This window comes from Eucyclogobius newberryi, unplaced genomic scaffold, assembly GCF_026437365.1.
Source record: "Eucyclogobius newberryi isolate DKJ021-1_F unplaced genomic scaffold, fEucNew1.0.hap1 SCAF_2, whole genome shotgun sequence".
NCBI lineage: Eukaryota > Metazoa > Chordata > Actinopteri > Gobiiformes > Gobiidae > Eucyclogobius > Eucyclogobius newberryi.
Genome location: NW_027315834.1, coordinates 19,259,550 through 19,278,718, shown reverse-complemented (window position 1 = coordinate 19,278,718; position 19,169 = coordinate 19,259,550). Strand labels below are relative to the sequence as shown.

The 19,169-nt window shown below is 38.8% G+C and overlaps 4 protein-coding genes across 5 annotated transcripts; 1 reads left to right on the top strand and 3 right to left on the bottom strand.

Moving 5' to 3' along the window:
- Positions 1 to 212: 212 nt before the first annotated feature.
- Positions 213 to 3,553, bottom strand: LOC140367891 (sepiapterin reductase-like). Its single transcript, XM_072454658.1, has 3 exons — positions 3,207 to 3,553; positions 1,626 to 1,916; positions 213 to 1,467 (listed from the first exon to the last, which is right to left on the bottom strand). Exons 1-3 carry the CDS (start codon positions 3,520 to 3,522, stop codon positions 1,277 to 1,279), a joined length of 798 nt encoding a protein of 265 aa, XP_072310759.1. The 5' UTR covers positions 3,523 to 3,553; the 3' UTR covers positions 213 to 1,276.
- Positions 3,554 to 5,231: 1,678 nt separating this feature from the next.
- On the bottom strand, positions 5,232 to 8,826 carry LOC140367570 (excitatory amino acid transporter 1-like). Its single transcript, XM_072454099.1, has 10 exons — positions 8,710 to 8,826; positions 8,433 to 8,604; positions 8,216 to 8,353; positions 7,907 to 8,111; positions 7,783 to 7,825; positions 7,131 to 7,411; positions 6,829 to 7,062; positions 6,552 to 6,746; positions 6,342 to 6,476; positions 5,232 to 5,774 (listed from the first exon to the last, which is right to left on the bottom strand). Exons 1-10 carry the CDS (start codon positions 8,809 to 8,811, stop codon positions 5,564 to 5,566), a joined length of 1,716 nt encoding a protein of 571 aa, XP_072310200.1. The 5' UTR covers positions 8,812 to 8,826; the 3' UTR covers positions 5,232 to 5,563.
- Positions 8,827 to 12,232: 3,406 nt separating this feature from the next.
- nadk2 (NAD kinase 2, mitochondrial) lies at positions 12,233 to 15,614 on the top strand. Of its 2 annotated transcripts, none has more exons than XM_072454096.1 (12): positions 12,233 to 12,973; positions 13,039 to 13,127; positions 13,194 to 13,282; positions 13,491 to 13,572; positions 13,720 to 13,803; positions 14,084 to 14,223; positions 14,295 to 14,388; positions 14,531 to 14,665; positions 14,744 to 14,799; positions 14,875 to 14,928; positions 15,005 to 15,128; positions 15,204 to 15,614. In XM_072454096.1, the coding sequence occupies exons 1-12, from the start codon at positions 12,725 to 12,727 to the stop codon at positions 15,340 to 15,342; spliced, it is 1,335 nt and encodes a 444-aa protein (XP_072310197.1). In that variant the 5' UTR covers positions 12,233 to 12,724; the 3' UTR covers positions 15,343 to 15,614. The 2 variants fall into 2 exon arrangements, with proteins under 2 accessions (XP_072310197.1, XP_072310198.1); XM_072454097.1 differs by having other exon boundaries at positions 12,234 to 12,973; positions 14,570 to 14,665; positions 15,204 to 15,500.
- A 551-nt stretch (positions 15,615 to 16,165) lies between these two features.
- skp2 (S-phase kinase-associated protein 2, E3 ubiquitin protein ligase) lies at positions 16,166 to 18,986 on the bottom strand. Its single transcript, XM_072454828.1, has 10 exons — positions 18,867 to 18,986; positions 18,144 to 18,379; positions 17,773 to 17,884; positions 17,555 to 17,698; positions 17,283 to 17,417; positions 17,110 to 17,208; positions 16,908 to 17,035; positions 16,670 to 16,721; positions 16,480 to 16,587; positions 16,166 to 16,407 (listed from the first exon to the last, which is right to left on the bottom strand). Exons 1-10 carry the CDS (start codon positions 18,878 to 18,880, stop codon positions 16,188 to 16,190), a joined length of 1,248 nt encoding a protein of 415 aa, XP_072310929.1. The 5' UTR covers positions 18,881 to 18,986; the 3' UTR covers positions 16,166 to 16,187.
- Between the last annotated feature and the right edge of the window lie 183 nt (positions 18,987 to 19,169).

Genomic DNA, 19,169 nt, shown 5'->3' with positions numbered 1-19,169 from the left:
AAATAACAAATACAAACAAAAACATGACATAAAATGGGATCAACAAACAAGTTTATGAAGCATGCAGATTAGGTTTGGCATATATCACTTGGCATATTTTCACCATTTATTTTATACCAATAACTGCAAATGTATTTTTTTATTTTTATTTCAATAAATGTCTATTGCCGTTTAAGCCCAGTCCAAGGTTAATTCTGTGTCATACATTTCTATGCTGCCAAAAGACATCCTAAATATTTCCATTGCAGGAGTTTTTATGTCCCAGATACATAGATTTAAGTCAAGTGGGATGTTAATGTTGGGAATAATTTGCAATGCTTTATAAATCTTAGGTCAATATTTCCAAAGTCCGCCAATATTTTCCAAGGTCAATATATTATAAAGGTCTATAGATTATATAAGGTCTATAGATTTTTCTCTATAGTTCACAAATCTTGATAGAGAATTATACCTGTATGTCAGAAGAGGTCACAATACATTTTTTTTTTCATGTTTGTTTGTATCCATTGCAAAGAAAGTTGAATTATGTCAACTGGACAAAAGTTTTAAGAGTGAAAATGTTTGGTCACTCATCTGAGTAGCTCCTCATTAGGCTCGTTCTAGATGAACGTCTGAGTTTAACCAGAATCTGCTACTGAAGGAGCACTCTGATTGGACAGTTAATTTCCTCATTCACAGATGGACCTGATTAGAGTTTAATTATTTGACTTGTATTAATTTATACTCTTATAAATAAAAATAAAATGTATCTTTATGCATTCAAATCTGTTGAGCAATGCAAACAGATAAATTATTACTTTTAGAATGTGTCTTTATACAATATTTTAATAAATGTATTAATACATGCTCTAAAACACTTTTAATCTGTCCAAAGTATGGTCCAGGGTCACATGACCTCCTGTTCCTCTAAAATGGCCGACTCCGGTTTACTGTTGCTATGGTGAAACCTCTTTTCTGGGCTCAATTGATAAAAGTCTTATGTTCTGATTTTAACTCGAGGTTAAACATCTGAGTTTTCTACTATATTGAACCTCTTTGTGAAATGGGGCCCAGTTTTTGTCAAACCTGGTACTTTAGATAGGGCCAGTAGAATGATGTGTTTGAACAGAATCAAAGTGTTTCCACATTTTTTGTGAGATTAATGCGAGATAAATTTGCAAATAATAAGCACTTTCATTTTGGTCCACGACACAAGAATGCTTTAAAATATACTACAAATAAAATATATGACTGTATTTAAAAAAGGCACAAGAGATGAGTGCATTTTGAACATAATCTAAATGTCATAGAAGTCTATGTGTGCTCCAGATGTGTAGCTGTTCTCTATTAGGAGCTTCATTAGCTTCCCACAGGACTCTTCACATGACAGCAGCTGGCCCTGACTGAACATCTCATTGAAGGACTTCCTTAGCAGCGCGTCGCCGCTGTTCATCCTGGCTTCCAACTGCATGTCTGTGTCCAGGGGTCCTGTAACAACACACGGGAAGGTTTTATTCCAAGAGTGGCCATTTCAAATTTACTGTTGCAATTACCATTGTGCAGTTCTATTGCCTTTTTAATATGATAATATAAGGACTCATATCTTGATCCATTTACTCCCATGTTGTGCTTCTCCATATACTCACCGGGGGCATAGTTGAGCACCCGAAGGTCCGGCTCCTCTTCTGCCAACACCCTGAACATCATGTCCCGGGCTGCTTTGCCGGAGCAGTACAGGACCCAGGAAGAGAAGGGCTTTAGGGCGCACAGTGAAGAGATATTGATTACAGTACGTCTCAAGCCAGGACGCTGAGGAAAGGCCTGCAGAATTTGGGCGGTGAGGCACATAAAGGAGCTGACATTCAGAGACAAGTAAGAGTTCACTTCCGTCATGTCAGTAAAGGACTTAGTGAATCGAGATATGTCGCCCAGAGAACCTGCAAGCACAGAAACTCAGCATTAGTGCACAAATAGAGCCAAAACCTCACCCTCACTATTATTTAAACTTGACAACATTGTATATATTAAGTGATTAACCTAGTCTTGTGCTAGCTATTTTTTACTTTATTTTATTTTTATTCTATTATTATTTTATTATTATCTTATTTTATTTTTATCTTTATATTTTTATTTATCTATTTTATTTTCATTTCCCCCCCTCCATTCCCAATTAAGATAGGAGGAGTTTTTGTTAATAAGAGTTTTTTGTTTTTGTTCATAAAACTTCTATTAAGAGTGTGTTTTTGAAACTTCCTATAATCTGTCCTTTCCTCTTGTTCTACTGCGTTGTAACAATGAAATTTCCCCTTGTGTGGATATTAAAAGGATCATCTGATCTTATTATCGACATAGAATTAATATCACCTCAAGGTTTACATTTTACCACATGATGCTGCCAAACAAATTTGTTCTGTGGCATTCTTAGTTAGATGTGCACATTCCACATGTTCTATGGCCTATGTGTCAAAAGTGCAGCAACATTATATAAGCTATAAAAGGCATGTGAATAAGTAAAGCTATATATAACATAACTAAATAACTTGTCTGCCGGACTGGTAATATTGTGCAAGTAAAGTCAGTAACAGTCAGTCATTACAAATTGTGCCTCTACCATTAAACATTACCCCATTTCCACCATCTGTAACACATTAGGGACATGTGGAAAATATTCACTGTTGTGTAACTGCTGCACCCAAATTTGTGTGAGGTGGATGTGGATACATTGTTATAATACAACATAAGGTAACTTGAAAACGCATAACATGCTAAATTCTAGGACCGAGGCAAAAGTGGAACTTAATGAGATTTCAACTAGAATCAACCTCAGAATATCACACGAGAGTTTGAACATTAATGTATTTTACATTATTTGTATTATTCAATAGGAGATAATGACAGAAATGTTGATCCCACAATAGATTTTCATTATAACTACAGATATTACATACTTTACCACAAATACAAATTTGAGGCAAGAAAATGTACATTTTCCATAGCCTAAGTTATTAAAGAGAAAAACCTTCAACCAAGTTATAAATACTTCAAACCATTCATATTTAGTTTATCTTTAACGTCTGTGGAGGCTTGGTGTCTTTTGAAGGGGCAATTGTCCTCAAATATCCATTATGAAGAGGAAGCGGAACCGATGACTATCATTGACGCGTCTTCCAAATACAAATCTTGTGAAATGCATTGTATATATCTTCATGATGACAGAATGGACTAACCTGCGTTGTTAACTAACAAAACGTGCTCCAGCAGATCTGTGGCCGCCTCTTGAGCCGCTTTAGTGACCCTCTCCAGGCCCTCGGGCAGCCCCAGGTCAGCCTCCACACACTGGACCTGCAGGCCCGCTGTGCCCTCCTCTGACTCGGTCAGCTCTTCCCGCAGGTTCCGCAGATCAGCGCCCGACCGCGCCACCAGGACAAACGCGGATCCAGGCTTTACTACGCGGGATAATTCTTTGGCTATGGTTCGTCCAAAGCCTCTGGACGCGCCCGTGATGATGCACAGCGCTCGGCCCAGGTCTGACATGGGGCGCATCGCTGCTCTGAGGCTGGACCGGAGGCGTCGCGCTGTCAAATCCAAGTGCTCTGCATCCGCGGTGTGTTCACTATATACCGCAGGTGCCTCTTCCTCTCGGGTCAGTGCCGCACAGCTCTGGACAAACTCTTGTGTGTGTCGCCATCTCCCGGATTCACCATCATTTACAGCTGAAATGTGTGTAAGCTTTTTCAGATCTGAACGATAAGTAATGTGACCATGTGCTGAGGCTATTTAAAATCCTTATTATACAACCCAAACTGGAACGGTTTACTCAATGGAATTCTTCAGGAAGTTGAAATAACCATTTTTATATTTATTATATTATTACTATTGCTTGATTATAACGCTGGGTTGCAGCAGCATAAAACAAAGCATCAAATTGATAGTGCGAGACTTGTTTAAGCAGCATGATGAATCAGCAAATGCCACTGAGGTTACATTTAGCCTGTGGGGCTTTAAACTAAAAGCTCCTTTGATAAATAAATGTCAAAATAAAAATAGATAACCTAAGAATAGGGCAACCACTGTTTATAATGAATATAAAGAGACTGGAACATTAAACATTTTGCTCATGAACTTTGCGCGGGTGACAAAGACCAGTTATCTTTGGGCCCGCTATGAACTCAGACCAGAGGGGCATCATGAGATTATGAGGTAAAGGTGCTGTGCTTGTCCATGTTAACAGTGACGCCTGCAGGGGTACACACACAAGTTTCCCTGTTGAATATAAATACATCTTAAGGCACGCACAGAACAGCGCAACAGTGACTACACACCAAACTCCTACCCTAGTAGGGCATGGCTGTCACTAAAGTCATAGTTTCTGACATTAAGCATAACGGTAGTGCTTGTGTAGAATAAAACTTGCTTCCATTTCCTCAAAATGAAGCACTGGAAGACTTTTATTTTTCTATCCTAATAGAAAACCTAATAATTATTATAATTGAAGCCAAAATAAGCTTATTTGCTATATTTATTGTTGACGATTGCCTGCACTTTGCCGTGAAATATAGCCATATTTGAAAATGTATTTATACATAATACTTATGCTGAAAACAATGCATACTGCCCTCCACCAGCTGTCCTCAGCCCCTCCGCTCTCTGCCCTCCATGACCCTCATAATAACAACAATTGGCATTTGCGACCCCTAAATTATAATGTACCAGTAGCCATATTTCAGATTTGTATTTTATTTTCTGGACAGCAATACCGGTAATTTGATAGACCAACAAATAAGAATCTACATTTACTAGTACAATTGAAGGGTGTCAAGCCTTGTTTGAGATTATTGGATAATCCCCATATCACCAGGGGGACCCCCTGAAATTATTTCCACCATTGGGCTCGACCCCCATGTTGAGAACCACTTCTATAAGCCACAGTCAATGGGCCCACATAAGCCCGGGGACGCAGTCCAGACTAGACTTGAAGGCTGCTTGATGGGACTGTTGAAGCGTGACATCTTGAAGATGAGTTGTGTTTTACAGTGCAAATGCACCTGACTCTCCTCCTCCTGCTGCCCCTGGCGGCTGCCCACCTTTCCCTCCCCTATAACCACCACTAATAAAGACGGTGTGTTGTGTTTTGCAAATGTAATAGTGACAGGTCCAAATGTGCACCGGCTCACCGTACTGTTTTTAGGGACAATTGGCAATAAATTGACATTTGACAATACTCTTAAAATGACTAATCTTAAGAGCCCAGACAACACACTTTTTATTTACTTTCACTATATTCAACAAAGAAATTCACTACACCAGACCTAGCCACTTTCAATACTAAGTATTTTAACATCCTTTCTATATTATATTACTATTCTTTTGAAAATGTACAAACATTCTAATAAACAACCTAAATGAAGAGCATATAATACAGGTTGGACACACATTAAATAGAGGACCATTCTTTCTGATTCCTTGCCTTTGTCATTGATTATAATGTTAACAACCACACATCAGACCAATTTCTGCTTCAGGTAAAACTTGAAATCATTAAAAGAAAACTCTTTATTCTCTTTTCCTCATTTGTAATCAGGACCTACACATTAGATTCACTGTGCCTGCGCTTGTCATTGTCCAGATCACAATCCTGAGGGATAAGTTTGTACGGTTTCTTCCTCTCCTTTTCCTCCAGCACAGAGTTTCCCATCTCCACGTCTTTACTGCGGAGTTCATGTCGGGAAAGGAACTCCACAATGCCTGCTCCAATGGAATCACCCAAAACATTTGTGGTGGTGCGCAGACGGTCACTGCAGATAACAACATGTCAGTAAAAACTCTTGGCTTCATGGATTTTTAATTTCTCCTGTTTTGCATAGATTAGATTATATATAGGAGGTACTTGTATTATTAGTCCTCAAAGTAAATATATGCTACATTTTAGTTTCTGATCCATAAACTATACACTTGCTGTGATTGTTATAGAGCTGGTTAAAATACTAACCTTAATGTTGGTTTATGTGTTCATATATGTCTAGTTTATTATTAGGCTCCCTCAATCTCACTCCTATGCAGCCTTTACTTAGTAGCAGAATATCTTCTATTACCCCACTTAGCTGAGCAGTTTCTGGGAAGGGTATTCTAATTGAAATGATTAATTTGGGAAACCTAATTATGCTTCTATGTTAAAGCTCATTTTTAAAATATTTAATACAAAGTGGATAATGTGGAACAAGACTCTTGGGACAGCGGAGAAGTGTGTCACTGGGTGTTAGAACGCAGATACAAAGCTGCTTTTGACTCATTTTTAACAATGATGATTCAGAAGATATGCAGAGTAGGATATCTCATCTGATTATATAAAGAGAAAGACTCACAGGAACCAGTCAACTGCAATGATGAGGGTGATGTCATCAGTTGGAAGTCCAACAGAGGTCAGGACAATCACCATGGTGACCAAGCCGGCTTGAGGGATCCCTGCAGCACCAATGCTGGCCGCTGTCGCCGTGATACTAAGTACAGCGAAACAATACATATCAGTACATTTTAAGGATGAATGTTTTGACTCTTGGACATGCATCTCTTACCTAATTGTAATTATCTGACCAAAGTTCATTTCCACATTGTTGACCTGAGCGATAAAGATCGCTGCTAGTGCCTCATACAGAGCTGTTCCATCCATGTTTATGGTGGCTCCAACAGGCAGGATAAAACGAGTGATTCGCTTGTCAATTCTGTTGTTTTCCTCCAGACATTTGAAGGTGACGGGCAGCGTTGCTGAGCTAAATGATAAAAAATTATGATATTGTCTCTTGGAAACAAAGAAAACACTGACAACCAACTTCACTGTCGTTATTTTCTCACCTAGATGAAGTTCCTAGAGCAGTTATCAAAGCCTGCAGAAGCCCAGCAATGAAGATAAATGGGTTCTGCCTTGTAATCACAAAATAGAGAGTGGGGAGGATAATGACAGCATGGATGAGGAGGCCAATGATGACTGTGATGGTGTACATGCCCAACTGTCCACCCATCTGCGTCAGGTCATCCATCTCAACAATCTTCCCTGCGATAAGAAAGAGTATCCCGACAGGAGCATACCTACAGACGGGACAGTCAGATACCTCTGGATATTTATTTCACTGTTTCTGTTATAAATAAAATCTTACCACATAATTATAGCAACAAGCTGCATGATGGCGTCATTAAGACTGTCAAAAAAGTCTCTCAAGAGTTGACCCTGCTCCTTCATGTTGCCAATTATTAAACCAAAGCACATGGAGAACACTACCAGCCCCAGGGCATTGACACCATTGACTTGACCCGGCACCGGGATCACCTCCTCCCGGGTGAACTCCATCAGCTCCTGAGTGCCATTGGTCGAGTTGAGGAGTGTGTCATTCACTGTCACTGACACGTGAAATGTTCTCTGCCCATACTTGGTTTTAAACTAGAAGAAAAGAAAAGACACACCTAATCTGCTGAAGAAAAGCAAACACCAAATGCTATTATTGACACTGTTATGTTCTTTAAATTGTATATTCCATGTTTGAGAATAAATAACTATTGCTGCAGGAGAAATAATTTGAACTAGAAGCACAACTAAGCAATGTCCTAAGTTGAAATTTGTTCCTTACTGCCTCCTTGTGTATGGGATTTTAAAAATAATAATAATTTAAAAAACAAACAACAACAACAACAACAACAACGCACATGTTTTGGTTATATATAGCACTGTACACATTTAACTGAGTTTATTCTTAGCATATTTGGGGTATACTTTGTCCAACATAAAAGGTAAGATGGTTTTGCTTCACTCACCTGCTGTGTGCACGCTTGGACTAAATTAGGTGGAAACATGTTTCTGAAATAATTGTAAATGTATGAGACGTTTTTCAAATGAAAATAGGTCAATGTTATGAAAAATATCTGACTTGTGGAATACCTGATTAAATCTAGGAAGGCATCTGCTGGACTAACTTGTTCTATTGTCTGTTGCATTCCAAACTCTTCCTTGGATCCTTTTCCTGGATGAATAATGAGGACCACCAAAATCCCAACAAAGACGGCAATGAAAGTTGTGGTCATGTAATAAATCACTGCTCGCATGCCCATTTTGCCTGAAGCTTTACTGTCAAGAGCAGCCATTCCTAAAATTAAGTGGAAAACAAAATAGAAGACATTTTTTAAATGTAATAATGATTTCCAAATTGTAAATTAAAAAAAAATAAAACACTATGCAAAACAATGCTACCTGTGATTAGACTGGAGATGAGTAGAGGCAGCACCAGCATCTGAAGCATTCGCATCAACAGTTCTCCAGGAAAAGAGAAGTACTTCACTTCCCTGTAGGACAATTTATAAGGCCGGAGGGCAAAGCCCAGGATTATTCCTAGAAAAAGAAAGGAGGAAACCCCTTAAAGAGCTATGGTTAAAATGTAGTAAGAAATAAAAACATTACGTCTGCTGACCTACTACAACTGCTCCAACTGTGAAGAGCACAAAGGCATTCTTCTTTAAGAAAGCCCGTATGTCCTCTTTGGAGATTTCCTCCACTTTTCTTTTGGCTTTCATTGTGCGAATGTGGATGCCTTCTCTGATGCGCTGCATCTTGCTACAGCAAACCAATTTGTCAGCAACAATCTGTTATTTTGTATAATATATTATAAGTATAACGTAATTGTGGATTACAACAAACTCACTTTTACATAGAGTAAAAAATTAATAAAAAGTCACAATCAGACATACCTCCTGCTTGTGGGTCTTCAGTGTATTGAAAGTCTGGTGATATCCTGAGTGACCGGCTGTTTGGCTGCTCGTCCCGTCTGTGAAGTGTAGGGAAGGTGACATGTAGGAGAGACAGGACAGAGTTTAGGAGGGAGACAAAGGATCCTCCCATATCACTCTATTGCCTTGTGACATACTTCTACAGCTGTATAGGTAAGAATGTATTTATGAACACAAGACGCAAAAGGCTACTATTGTTTTACTCTAGCTTATTTACATTCGATTTAGCTCAATTTTCCCTTACTTTTCCAAACACTGATCAATGCTTCTACTTTAGTCATAAACACAACAACCAGGGTACATCTAATATGGCAAATGTGAAACTTATTGCAATTTTTATAGATAAACATCACCTCATTGGATACTTGTTAGTTTGTAGCAGTTTCACAAAGTAAATTGGCACACCACAATTAGCCCAAAAAGTAGAGCTTGTGCAGTAATAATTGACCTCACACGGTATGGAAACATATTCCCCTGTGAGATTCAATATAATTAGTCATGAAGAATACCCCCCAAAATAGGTCAAAGAGTTTTACAAATATAGTATTCAGTCGCACTAATGAATGAAAATGTGATTTTTAATAAATATTCACCTAACATTTCCCCCTTAACCCTGACCATATCCAGGCCAGGTTGCAGGGGCAAAAGCTTCAGAAGAGACTCCCAGACTTCCGTCCAGCGCATTTATTTTATTTAAACAAAATGTAAAATAGTGATTTACATCTGTTACACTTATTACAATAATAATAATAATAATTATTATTATAATTATTATTATTATTATTATTATTATCATTATTATTATTATTATTATCATAATTATTATCTTTATTTATACAGGGAGGGCCCTTGAGAGCAAGCTCTCATTTACAAAAACACCTTGTCAAAACATAAAACCATTTACACAATTACAAATTAAACAAACACAGGATATACAGATGGCAATACACATTAAATAAAATGATCTGCAAATAAATGAAACAATTTGATAAAATACACAATATGGAATCAAATAATTTAAAACAAGAGCAAGTAAATCATATCCATAACCATGGGGCAAAGTTGCTAAAAACCTTTTTCCCAAACTCTGTGTTGATACCGTGTGACTCAAAAATAAGCATGTCCCTGAATCTTAATCTGTGAATATCTAATCTGATGTTCAGCAAGCATTTTAAATAATCCAATCCGATGACAGCTTTATAAATAAATGAAATGTAGTGTTGTTCTCTTCTTGCATTCAATGATTACCATCCTACTTTAGAGTATAACAGACAGTGGTGAGTTCTGTATCCTTCCCCTGTAATGAATCTTAATATTGAGTGATAAACTGAGTTCAAAGGTTATAAAACTGTTGCTGAATGCATTAATACATTATCACCATAATCCAGAGCTGAGAGAAATGTAGCCTGGATTCTGTAACAGTTAAGAGAGATGCACATTTTTAGTTGGATTTGGGAATATTTGTCAGCTCTTGTTCGCCTTGGTTGAAAGAAGGTTTATCATCGATCCAGATGTCTAAGTATTTGTAATTCAGACCCAGAAAACAGATACCCCAGGTCCTGTCAGAACCGGGTTTGGAAGAGCATTTGTATAATCTGTAAAACTGGATTTGTAACTGTAATATGAAAAACAAAGGCGATAGGGCGGCAGGTCGAGGCGGAAATGGAGTCGGATAGTGACTAAAAAGAAAAGAAGCAAAAAAAAATTTAGTTTGAGTGAAGCAAGTAGAGGAGAAGGAGAATTTACGGTCGGTGTGGTGGCAACTGATACGAGTGAAGGGATGTTTAATGACCCACACGAGGTTGGCAAGATTGTGGGTGAGGAGATTGGAGACATACATTTCATCAGGATAACGGTCATATATAATGGTCATAATAAAGTGTAAAACAAAGAGGCAGCAGGCAAAAGCACTGGCTTTGGAAATATTGAATAATGAACTGGATGGAGTTATGAGGATGAAAGGTGTCGTCAGCAGAGTTCCACTCTTGTTTAATGAAAATGAGTTCCTCAATGTTGATGGTGTTTGTGGAGTACGACGTATGAAGGGTTTTGTGGATGGAACTAAGCAGGACAGCTCAACAATTTGCTTAACTTTTCGAGGTGAACTCCCGGAAAAGATTATTTTGGATTATATCTGCTATCGAATTATCGAATAAGACCTTTTGATCAACCTCCTGTAAAATCTTTTGCTTGCCAAGAATATGGCCATGTTGCGTCGGTGTGCAGAGGAAGAAAGAGATGTGCAAATTGTGGAACGTTTGAGTGTGAATTTGTCAGATCGTCTGTTTGTCCAAGAAGAAAAATGGAAGATCAGATTGATAATCTGAGGAAAGAAAATAAAATCTTGTATTCTGAAGCTGTGAAGAGGGTCAAGACAACGTGTGAGGAGACTGTGAACGGGGAAAGAAGAAAGGAGGACTTTATCAAACTGGAGAATGCGCCTTTTAAAGTTTGCCAACAGCCATAAACCTCCAGAAGAAGAAGAAGAAGAAGAAGAAGAAGAAGAAGAAGAAGAAGAAGAAGAAGAAGAAGAAGAAGAAGAAGAAGAAGAAGAAGAAGAAGAAGAAGAAGAAGAAGAAGAAGAAGAAGAAGAAGAAGAAGAAGAAGAAGAAGAAGAAGAAGAAGAAGAAGAAGAAGAAGAAGAAGAAGAAGAAGAAGAAGAAGAAGAAGAAGAAGAAGAAGAAGAAGAAGAAGAAGAAGAAGAAGAAGAAGTAGAAGAAGAAGTAGTAGTAGTAGTAGTAGTAGTAGTAGTAGTAGTAGTAGTAGTAGTAGTAGTAGTAGTAGTAGTAGTAGTAGTAGTAGTAGTAGTAGTAACTGTAATATGGGGTTCAGGCCATGGATCTATTATAATATCGTCTGGCGTTATCTGTTTATACAGCAGATACGTTTTACTGTGATAGGCTTACCGGAAGTATGTTGTGTGTGGTAATAGGTCTTGAGGGAAAAGAGGGGAAATAAGAGGGAAATAAAAAGCCAAGAGTTGCTCAACACTTATCGATGAATGAACACAAACTACGACACAGACCCATAGGGATAATCCGGAAACTCCAATGTCATTCGAGACCATGGATCTTTTAAAATAGCGTCGACACCAATCGGAATTTACGCGTCTACTGTAAGATCATGCAGCCACACGCACGTAGCCCTTTCCCCCCCGTTTTTATTGCAAACGTATGTACATATATTACATGATTAACAATATATACACACAGAGCAGACATTCCGAAACAAACACAGGTAGAAACATAAACATCACCTAACACCATAACACGCGCAAGTAACTCAGCACGTCCAGCTCTGTCCTGTGACGTAATACGTATTTAAATAAACACAAACTTCGGTAACTAAATAACATAATAGTTTAATCAACAGCTATCGTCTTTACGTGAGTATAAAAGTGTCATAATATTGTTAAATAATTGTTTAAAGAGCAATTTTGGAGTTTGATAAAGTACTGCGCATGCGCGGTCAATTCCCCGCAAACAGTGCATTTGCGCGTGTCTGCGAGCTGCACAGGGAGCGACCACACGGCGCTACTCCTCATTTTAGACGTTCATTATTGACCAGCTAATGCGTTGGTTCTTGAATTCAGTTTGAGCTTAATGAAGACTTCTCGGTGGTGAGAAAAAGTCAAATTGGGCCGTGTTGACCGGCGGTAGAGACAGTTGGTGAATAGTTTGTGCAAGCTGCTAGCCACTTTTAGCTTTATGGTAACACTCAGGCATAACAAGACCAAACATAATTGAACTTGTTGATTTTTTGCGACATTACACCCTGAGCACAACCCCGCGAATTCCTACCGGACATAATGTAATACCCGCGCTTATGACAAACTGTAAAAGATTCTCTAGACTCTGTGACCTTCTTTGGCAGGCTGTGGATGTGTGTCGATCGGTTTGTTTTTTTTACCCCCCGGACTCTACGATGGCTCGCACACGCTCAATTTAATTATTATAAACAGCAGACTGATTAATTTATGTTGGTGGTGCTGAGAATGCCTCGGCGGTCATCGGTGAACCTGGTGTGCGCTGGACACCGCGTTTTTGCTCAGCTGTGCGGAGTGTCACGTCGCCAGATTCACACTACCCCATTTAACCCTTCGTCCCAACCAACTGCTGGGTTTAAACCTGAAAAAGTGGCCGTGGTAACAAAAACAACACGCTACGAATTTGAGCAGCAGAGATATAGATACGCGGGGCTGTGCGAAGAGGATCTGAAACAACTGGTGAGACTGCGCAACATTTTAAAGCATGTCATGTTAAATCAACTGTGTTTAAATCTGTGTTGTAGCTTGCTTTGAAAGGCTCGAGCTACAGTGGCCTTCTGGAAAGACACAACATTCACACCAACAATGTTGAGCACATTGTCAAGAGTTTGAGGTAAAACTCAACTTTTTATATATGTAAAATACTCAGATTTATTGGGTGTTTTTACTCTATTTTCAGGGGAGAAGATATCAACGTTAGAGTTGTAAAGAGAGGAGAATATAATGAAGAGGTTGTGCGATGGGCAGATGCAATTATATCAGCTGGAGGTAGGAATTATGATGCTTTTATCTGTGTGTTCAAAGTGTCCATTTAGCTCCATATAGAACTTCAAGTTTTAATTTAACCAGACTAAGCTGAAAAACCTTCACTCACAAATAAAACATACCCATGTAGACAACATTTTTTTAATGAACAATAGCGTGAGAGACAATTGCATTTGCACACAGTGCACCTAACTGCAGTTTGTTTTGTCAGGTGATGGGACAATGCTACTTGTTGCCAGTAAGGTTTTGAGCAAGGATAAACCGGTTATTGGAGTTAACACAGACCCTGAGAGGTATTAATGTTGCTTACACCATCAAAGTTTGACACCCTTCGGTCAACTGTGGCCAATTAGGAATACATAAGTCTATTTAATTTACACCATCACTACACCATATATTATATTGTTTTAACATTGTATTCATTCCTGTCTCTTCTAAAGGTCAGAAGGTCACCTGTGCTTGCCAGTTCGCTACACTCATACCTTTCCCGAGGCTCTGCAGAAATTGTTTCAGGGCAATTTCAGGTACTCATTTTATACAGCACTGAGAAGAAAGTGGACTGACTTCTCTGAACATTTTTGCTTCTAGTTTTGTAACCTGAAATTCTACTCAAACTATTATACCAGGTTGAGCTGATTGAGCAAATTACTTAAGAAGAAATGCTAGAGCAATTTTTATGAACGAAATTTACTTAAAAAGATACTGTTATGAAATGTATTTCGGAAGGTTGATTAGTTTCTCAGTTAGATTTTCATCTATAATTATGTGCATAAGACGTTTGTGTTTTCTGTTTCGCTGTTGAAGATGGCTGTGGCGCCAGAGAATTCGGCTTCATCTTGAAGGCACAGGCATCAATCCAACACCTGTGGATCTCCATGAACAGCAGCTGAGCTTGGAGCAGCACAACCAGGCTCACCGCAACACAACTACAGATGGCCAAAGCAGTACGCATTTACAGTCGTCTTTTGTTTGAAGCATCTTGTCACCTGTTAGATTTATGACTGTTTTGATGCAGGGACAGAAGAACTACCTGAGAGGTTCTCGCAGCCATGCCTCCTTCCAGTCAGAAGTCTGAATGAAATCTTTATTGGAGAGTCGCTCTCCTCCAGGTATATTTTCCAGAACACGATTATATTGAGTGTATGATTGTAAATGGTACATGCATGTGCATTTCCAACCATCTGCATCCTTCACTAATGCGCGATCCCCTTATCCCTCTGTCCACCGCTCACCCAAATCTGTCCACCACAGGGTGAAGTTAAAACGTCATGTTAAACTCTTGCTTCATAGGGCCTCCTACTACGAGATCTCAGTGGACAATGGGCCTTGGGAGAAGCAGAAGAGTTCAGGCCTCAGCGTTTGCACGGGTACTGGGTCCAAAGCTTGGTAATGGTTTGTTTTATACAGTTCCTTGGGACGTGGCACAGAAATATATGCTATACCAGTAATTCATTCTGATTCTAGGTCATACAACATTAACAAGTTGGCCAAACAAGCTGTGGAAGAAGTTTTGGAAATTGGTCAGGAAATTTGATTCAAACAATTTCATGTTTTCTTTTCTACAAAGTTGACTCTTGAAATGTGTGTTTGTATAGGGAAGGCACAGGCTCATCTTGAATTCCTCTTAAATCATGAAATCATTGAAAAAGGTAAGCTAAATCATTTGGCGCCTACACCAGTCAATGATTGGCAATGCATTTATTGTGCTTATTTGGTGATGCCAAGTTACTGATGCCTACAATGAGTCGCTGGTGTTCAGCCCCGAGGACAGGCGGCTGTTGTTCAGCATCAGGGAGCCAATTGTGAACAGGGTTTTCTCCAGCAGTCAACAAAGAGGCTTCGCCAACAAGTCAGTGGACTCTGCAAAGTTCAAAAACCAACAAACCTAAATGTGATAAATGTTTTTTCTTTGGTTCCCTTTTAGAGTATGTGTTCGATCACGTTGCTGGGATGCATGCATGGTGGTTGATGGCGGGACTTCGTTTGAGTTTAACGATGGCGCCATAGCTACCATAAGTTTGAGTGACGAGGATCAGCTTCGGACTGTACTTTTGGAAAACTAAAGCATTACTATAGGCTAGTTTTAGCCTCATCGTGGATTTTCATCTACCACAAGCACAATGACTATTTTGCAATCATGTGGTTTAATTTAGTATCCAACAGTAACAAGTGTACTGATTAAAGAATGTGTGTATATGAGCATTGAGTTATTTTGGCATTTTCTATTGGAGTAACAAACTGCTAGCCATTTCTTAGTCTGAAATTTTTTTGTAGTGCCATTGTGGTTTGAATTGCTGGAGAATTGTATAAAAGAAATTTCTCTTGCAGATTTTTTTATTGGGTCAAATCTGGACAACAGCCAAGCTTTAAAGTGTGGCAACTAATGAATTAAGCCATTAAAATACAAGTTATTTCATTAAAGTATTTGGAAATAAGTGTGACCATTTTGTCCCTAAATGTTAAACACGTGATTTTCACCATTGATCTTTTATTTAGAACTTTAAACAGCTATAATCTAATACACTAAATGTAAATTTTCACAATTGTTTGTATAAAATGACAGTCATAGAAAAATAGTTTAGTGTCCAGAGTTAAAATGGTAGATACAATTTCAAGCATTACTACAAAGCAGTAAAAGCACTCAATTATTTGGTCAAGGGATGTGAAAAGAGAATTTACATTGTGTAGTCTTACTACACCATTTAAATTAGAACCCATTATCAAACTGTAAAAAAATATTTTTTTCTAACAATCAGACTAGAAATTATGTGAACCTTATGTTAAAAAAAAAAAGCTAGCGAGCATCACTGCCATTTAGCAGTTTTTTTCAAAATTGACTTAAAACATTAGCAGCAAGAATCACTGAAACACTGCACATGGGCAAACTAATTAAAGACGCCAACTTGAATCACAGTCTAACCCTTAGCCGGCACCTCCGATTCCACATGGTACAGTCACCGTTGTGGCCGATGGCTCTTCCAGCTGGAGTTGGTCGGGCGATTGTCGAGAAAGGCCTGGAGTTGATGGAGACGTGGGGCATTTCCTTTTTTAGTGTGGGCAAGTGGCTGTCATTGATGAGCCCAAACACGTCAAGTATAAAAAGCGAAGGGATTTTTTGGGACAAATCACTGCAGACATAATACACGTGTAAATAAATCTGCTAAAAAGCAATTCAATGTCATAGTTTCTTGAGCGATCACCTCAGAGCTGCAGGATGGATGTGATAGCAGCGACTCAAAGACAAATGCAGCAAACACTTAAGCTGAGCCAGGACTGGAAAGCTGTCCGCCATCAATTGAGTGCTGTCGCTGCAACCGGGTTAAGTAAGCATCATATAAGTCTCTCAAAACAAGTAAAAGCTGTATTTACAGAGTTGGGAACTTGGCTTACCTCAAGTCAAAAATGTGGATCTTTTGGCATCTTGACACCAGTACTTTTATATCTAGAACAATTAAACCATATTAGCATTGTTAAGTTCTTATGGCTGCAAATAACTTACAAGGAACAATATTCGCATGGATAAATTATTGCATGTGTTGTATTTGTAGATTCCAAATGGCATTACACATGAATAAGCCCCCCGACAAAGTTATACAAAAGGTTGATTTTAAAATGTGATTGAACTCACTGTCCAGCGTCAGATTCTCTCTGTAACCACTGAGGTTCAAATGAGTCACACAGGGGCTTACATTGTGAACCACACATTTCACATGGTCACTTGTGAAGTCGCACCATGATATATTCAATTGTGATATCCTACAAAATAAACAGAGCATGAGACAATATTGCAAACAAATCAAGAATGATTGATGCGTATACATGATATGGACCTTTGACAAGATTTAAGCATCTCCTCTAAGGCACCAGGAGAAAACCCAGAGCACCCACTTATGTTCAGTTGTTCGAGGTTGGCATTTTTGGCCAATGAGCTGGAAGACAAAGGATGTGTCAGAGCGAAATGTGATTGCAAAACGGAGATAGAAACAGAGATGGTTGTTCTTACTGAATGATTGTGTCAGACAGCTGTAGTCCCTCTAAACTCAAGTCCTGTAGTTGTGTACAACTTGCCAAAATACCCTCCAAAGCAGCTACTGGAATAATAGAACTCGACAGATCCATCTGAACCACATGTAATGTTCTGTAGGAGAGAAAAATAAACAAATTGTCAGTCCTAATATTTTCTAAAACACAGCAATATGTTCCAATCTGTAGATAACCTGCAATTTTATTTTTTTTCCTCAGCCAAACGTAGAGGAACAATTCTACACCTCTCACCTTGTACTTAAAAAGTCTAGCTCTTCCACAAAGGCACGTGGGCAGCGCAGTCTGCGGACTCCAGTCTTCAGGACGTGCTTCAGAGCGGGGCCCATGTGAGTCAGACCCTCCAGATCCACACTGTGCCACAGAGATTCATCAAGTCTATAAGAGACAGAATCAATGCAGTGAACAAGACTTCTTCAGGGGCGCGTTCCTAAACATAGGTGCTGACATACACCAAGCGGTGCCAGCGCTTGCAGACTGAGGTCATCTTTAGAAGCTCCTGCAGAGGAAGGTAGAAGAAGATCCTCAGAAGAAGCTCATCAGGTAAGTGATCCCATGAGATTCCTGTCAGAATAAATGACAATAAGCAGGAAGTACAATCAGGGAAGTTTATATATATATATATATATATATATATATATATATATATATATATATATATATATATATATATATATATATATATATATATATATATATATATATATATATATATATATATATATATATATATATATATATATATATATATATATATATATATATATATATATATATATATATATATATATATATATATATATATATACACACATACACATACCAGAGATCGTTTCCCTTCTCCTCCTCGGTCTCCTTGCGATCACAAAGTGGTTGTCGTCGTTCTCCTTGCCTCTGGTCAGCAGATGTTTGTGTTTGGGGGAGCAGTGCTGGATGCAGTCGGTCGGAGTGCACTCCACCTCCAGCTCACTGTGGCAGTACTTACGTTTGATGCCACTCTTAGTCAGGTGTAACAAAGATCCCTGAACGCTTAACAGGGGCAGCTCCTGCAGTGGCATACTGTAAAGAAAGGTACAACTTTGCAATCAAGTTACAATTTTAGCGGAACAATTCAAAGATAAGTGTGCTCGCGTTTGCCCGCCATATTGAACAGTCAGCTACCAATGAAGTGATGGCACAAACTGCTTAAAGTTGAACTAAAACGATTTAAAATGCATTGGTTGAGTAGATTTAAAACAGCAAACAGTGGGGATAGGCAAATTTCTTTATACAGTCCGATGGATTGCAATTTTTTACAGAAATATCAGACATGTAGCTACACAACGCTAACCGAGACAGAAAGCGCGCTTATCGTTTGAATAAGATAGTCTGCTTTTTTACATCATCAGCCGGAGTACTACAATAGAGAAGGTTTAAGTCCAGTACGTTTGCTTCAGACAGTTATATATTATTTTGTACAGATACAGGAATATGGCGTGGCTCTTGAATAACACAGAAATCTAGCTAGAACAAAGAGCCTACCACATATAAACCATGTACAACATACCTATTCCTCGACATCTTCAGGGATTTAGGTTTTTCAACATTAATGTTGCGTTTTCCACATAGAACCTCTGCGCTCACAATCCATGCAAACTTTAGGCTCCAGACGACTCTTTAAACTGAGCGCCAGCGCCAAACCCACGTCACATCCGCCTTTGCGTCTTCTGCGTCCCGCGTGGCCCCGCCCACACTGTGGCGTTATGGAACAGCAGTGTCGTGTTCAACACAACACTTCATATGAAAACTAAGATATTCGCCAAGCGTCAATACACATGTTTACACAGAGTCTTTAATGTTCTCTTTGGAA

What these genes read in the sequence shown, in the direction of transcription:
- skp2 (XM_072454828.1), bottom strand. An exon ending in AAGCGCTGGCACCGCTTGGT is followed by an intron (nt 17,699 to 17,772) that starts GTATGTCAGCAC and finishes TGTCTCTTATAG; the next exon opens with ACTTGATGAATCTCTGTGGC. An exon ending in ATGCTTAAATCTTGTCAAAG is followed by an intron (nt 17,036 to 17,109) that starts GTCCATATCATG and finishes TTTATTTTGTAG; the next exon opens with GATATCACAATTGAATATAT.
- LOC140367570 (XM_072454099.1), bottom strand. Translation starts at nt 8,811, where the DNA reads ATGTCACCTTCCCTACACTTCACAGACGGGACGAGCAGCCAAACAGCC. An exon ending in AGTTGGAGCAGTTGTAGTAG is followed by an intron (nt 8,354 to 8,432) that starts GTCAGCAGACGT and finishes TTCTTTTTCTAG; the next exon opens with GAATAATCCTGGGCTTTGCC. An exon ending in GCTCTAGGAACTTCATCTAG is followed by an intron (nt 6,747 to 6,828) that starts GTGAGAAAATAA and finishes TTTATCATTTAG; the next exon opens with CTCAGCAACGCTGCCCGTCA.
- LOC140367891 (XM_072454658.1), bottom strand. Translation starts at nt 3,522, where the DNA reads ATGCGCCCCATGTCAGACCTGGGCCGAGCGCTGTGCATCATCACGGGC. An exon ending in TTTGTTAGTTAACAACGCAG is followed by an intron (nt 1,917 to 3,206) that starts GTTAGTCCATTC and finishes CTGTGCTTGCAG; the next exon opens with GTTCTCTGGGCGACATATCT. An exon ending in GGTGCTCAACTATGCCCCCG is followed by an intron (nt 1,468 to 1,625) that starts GTGAGTATATGG and finishes GTGTTGTTACAG; the next exon opens with GACCCCTGGACACAGACATG.
- nadk2 (XM_072454096.1), top strand. Translation starts at nt 12,725, where the DNA reads ATGTTGGTGGTGCTGAGAATGCCTCGGCGGTCATCGGTGAACCTGGTG. An exon ending in TTGTTTCAGGGCAATTTCAG is followed by an intron (nt 13,804 to 14,083) that starts GTACTCATTTTA and finishes TCGCTGTTGAAG; the next exon opens with ATGGCTGTGGCGCCAGAGAA. An exon ending in GGAGAGTCGCTCTCCTCCAG is followed by an intron (nt 14,389 to 14,530) that starts GTATATTTTCCA and finishes TGTCCACCACAG; the next exon opens with GGTGAAGTTAAAACGTCATG.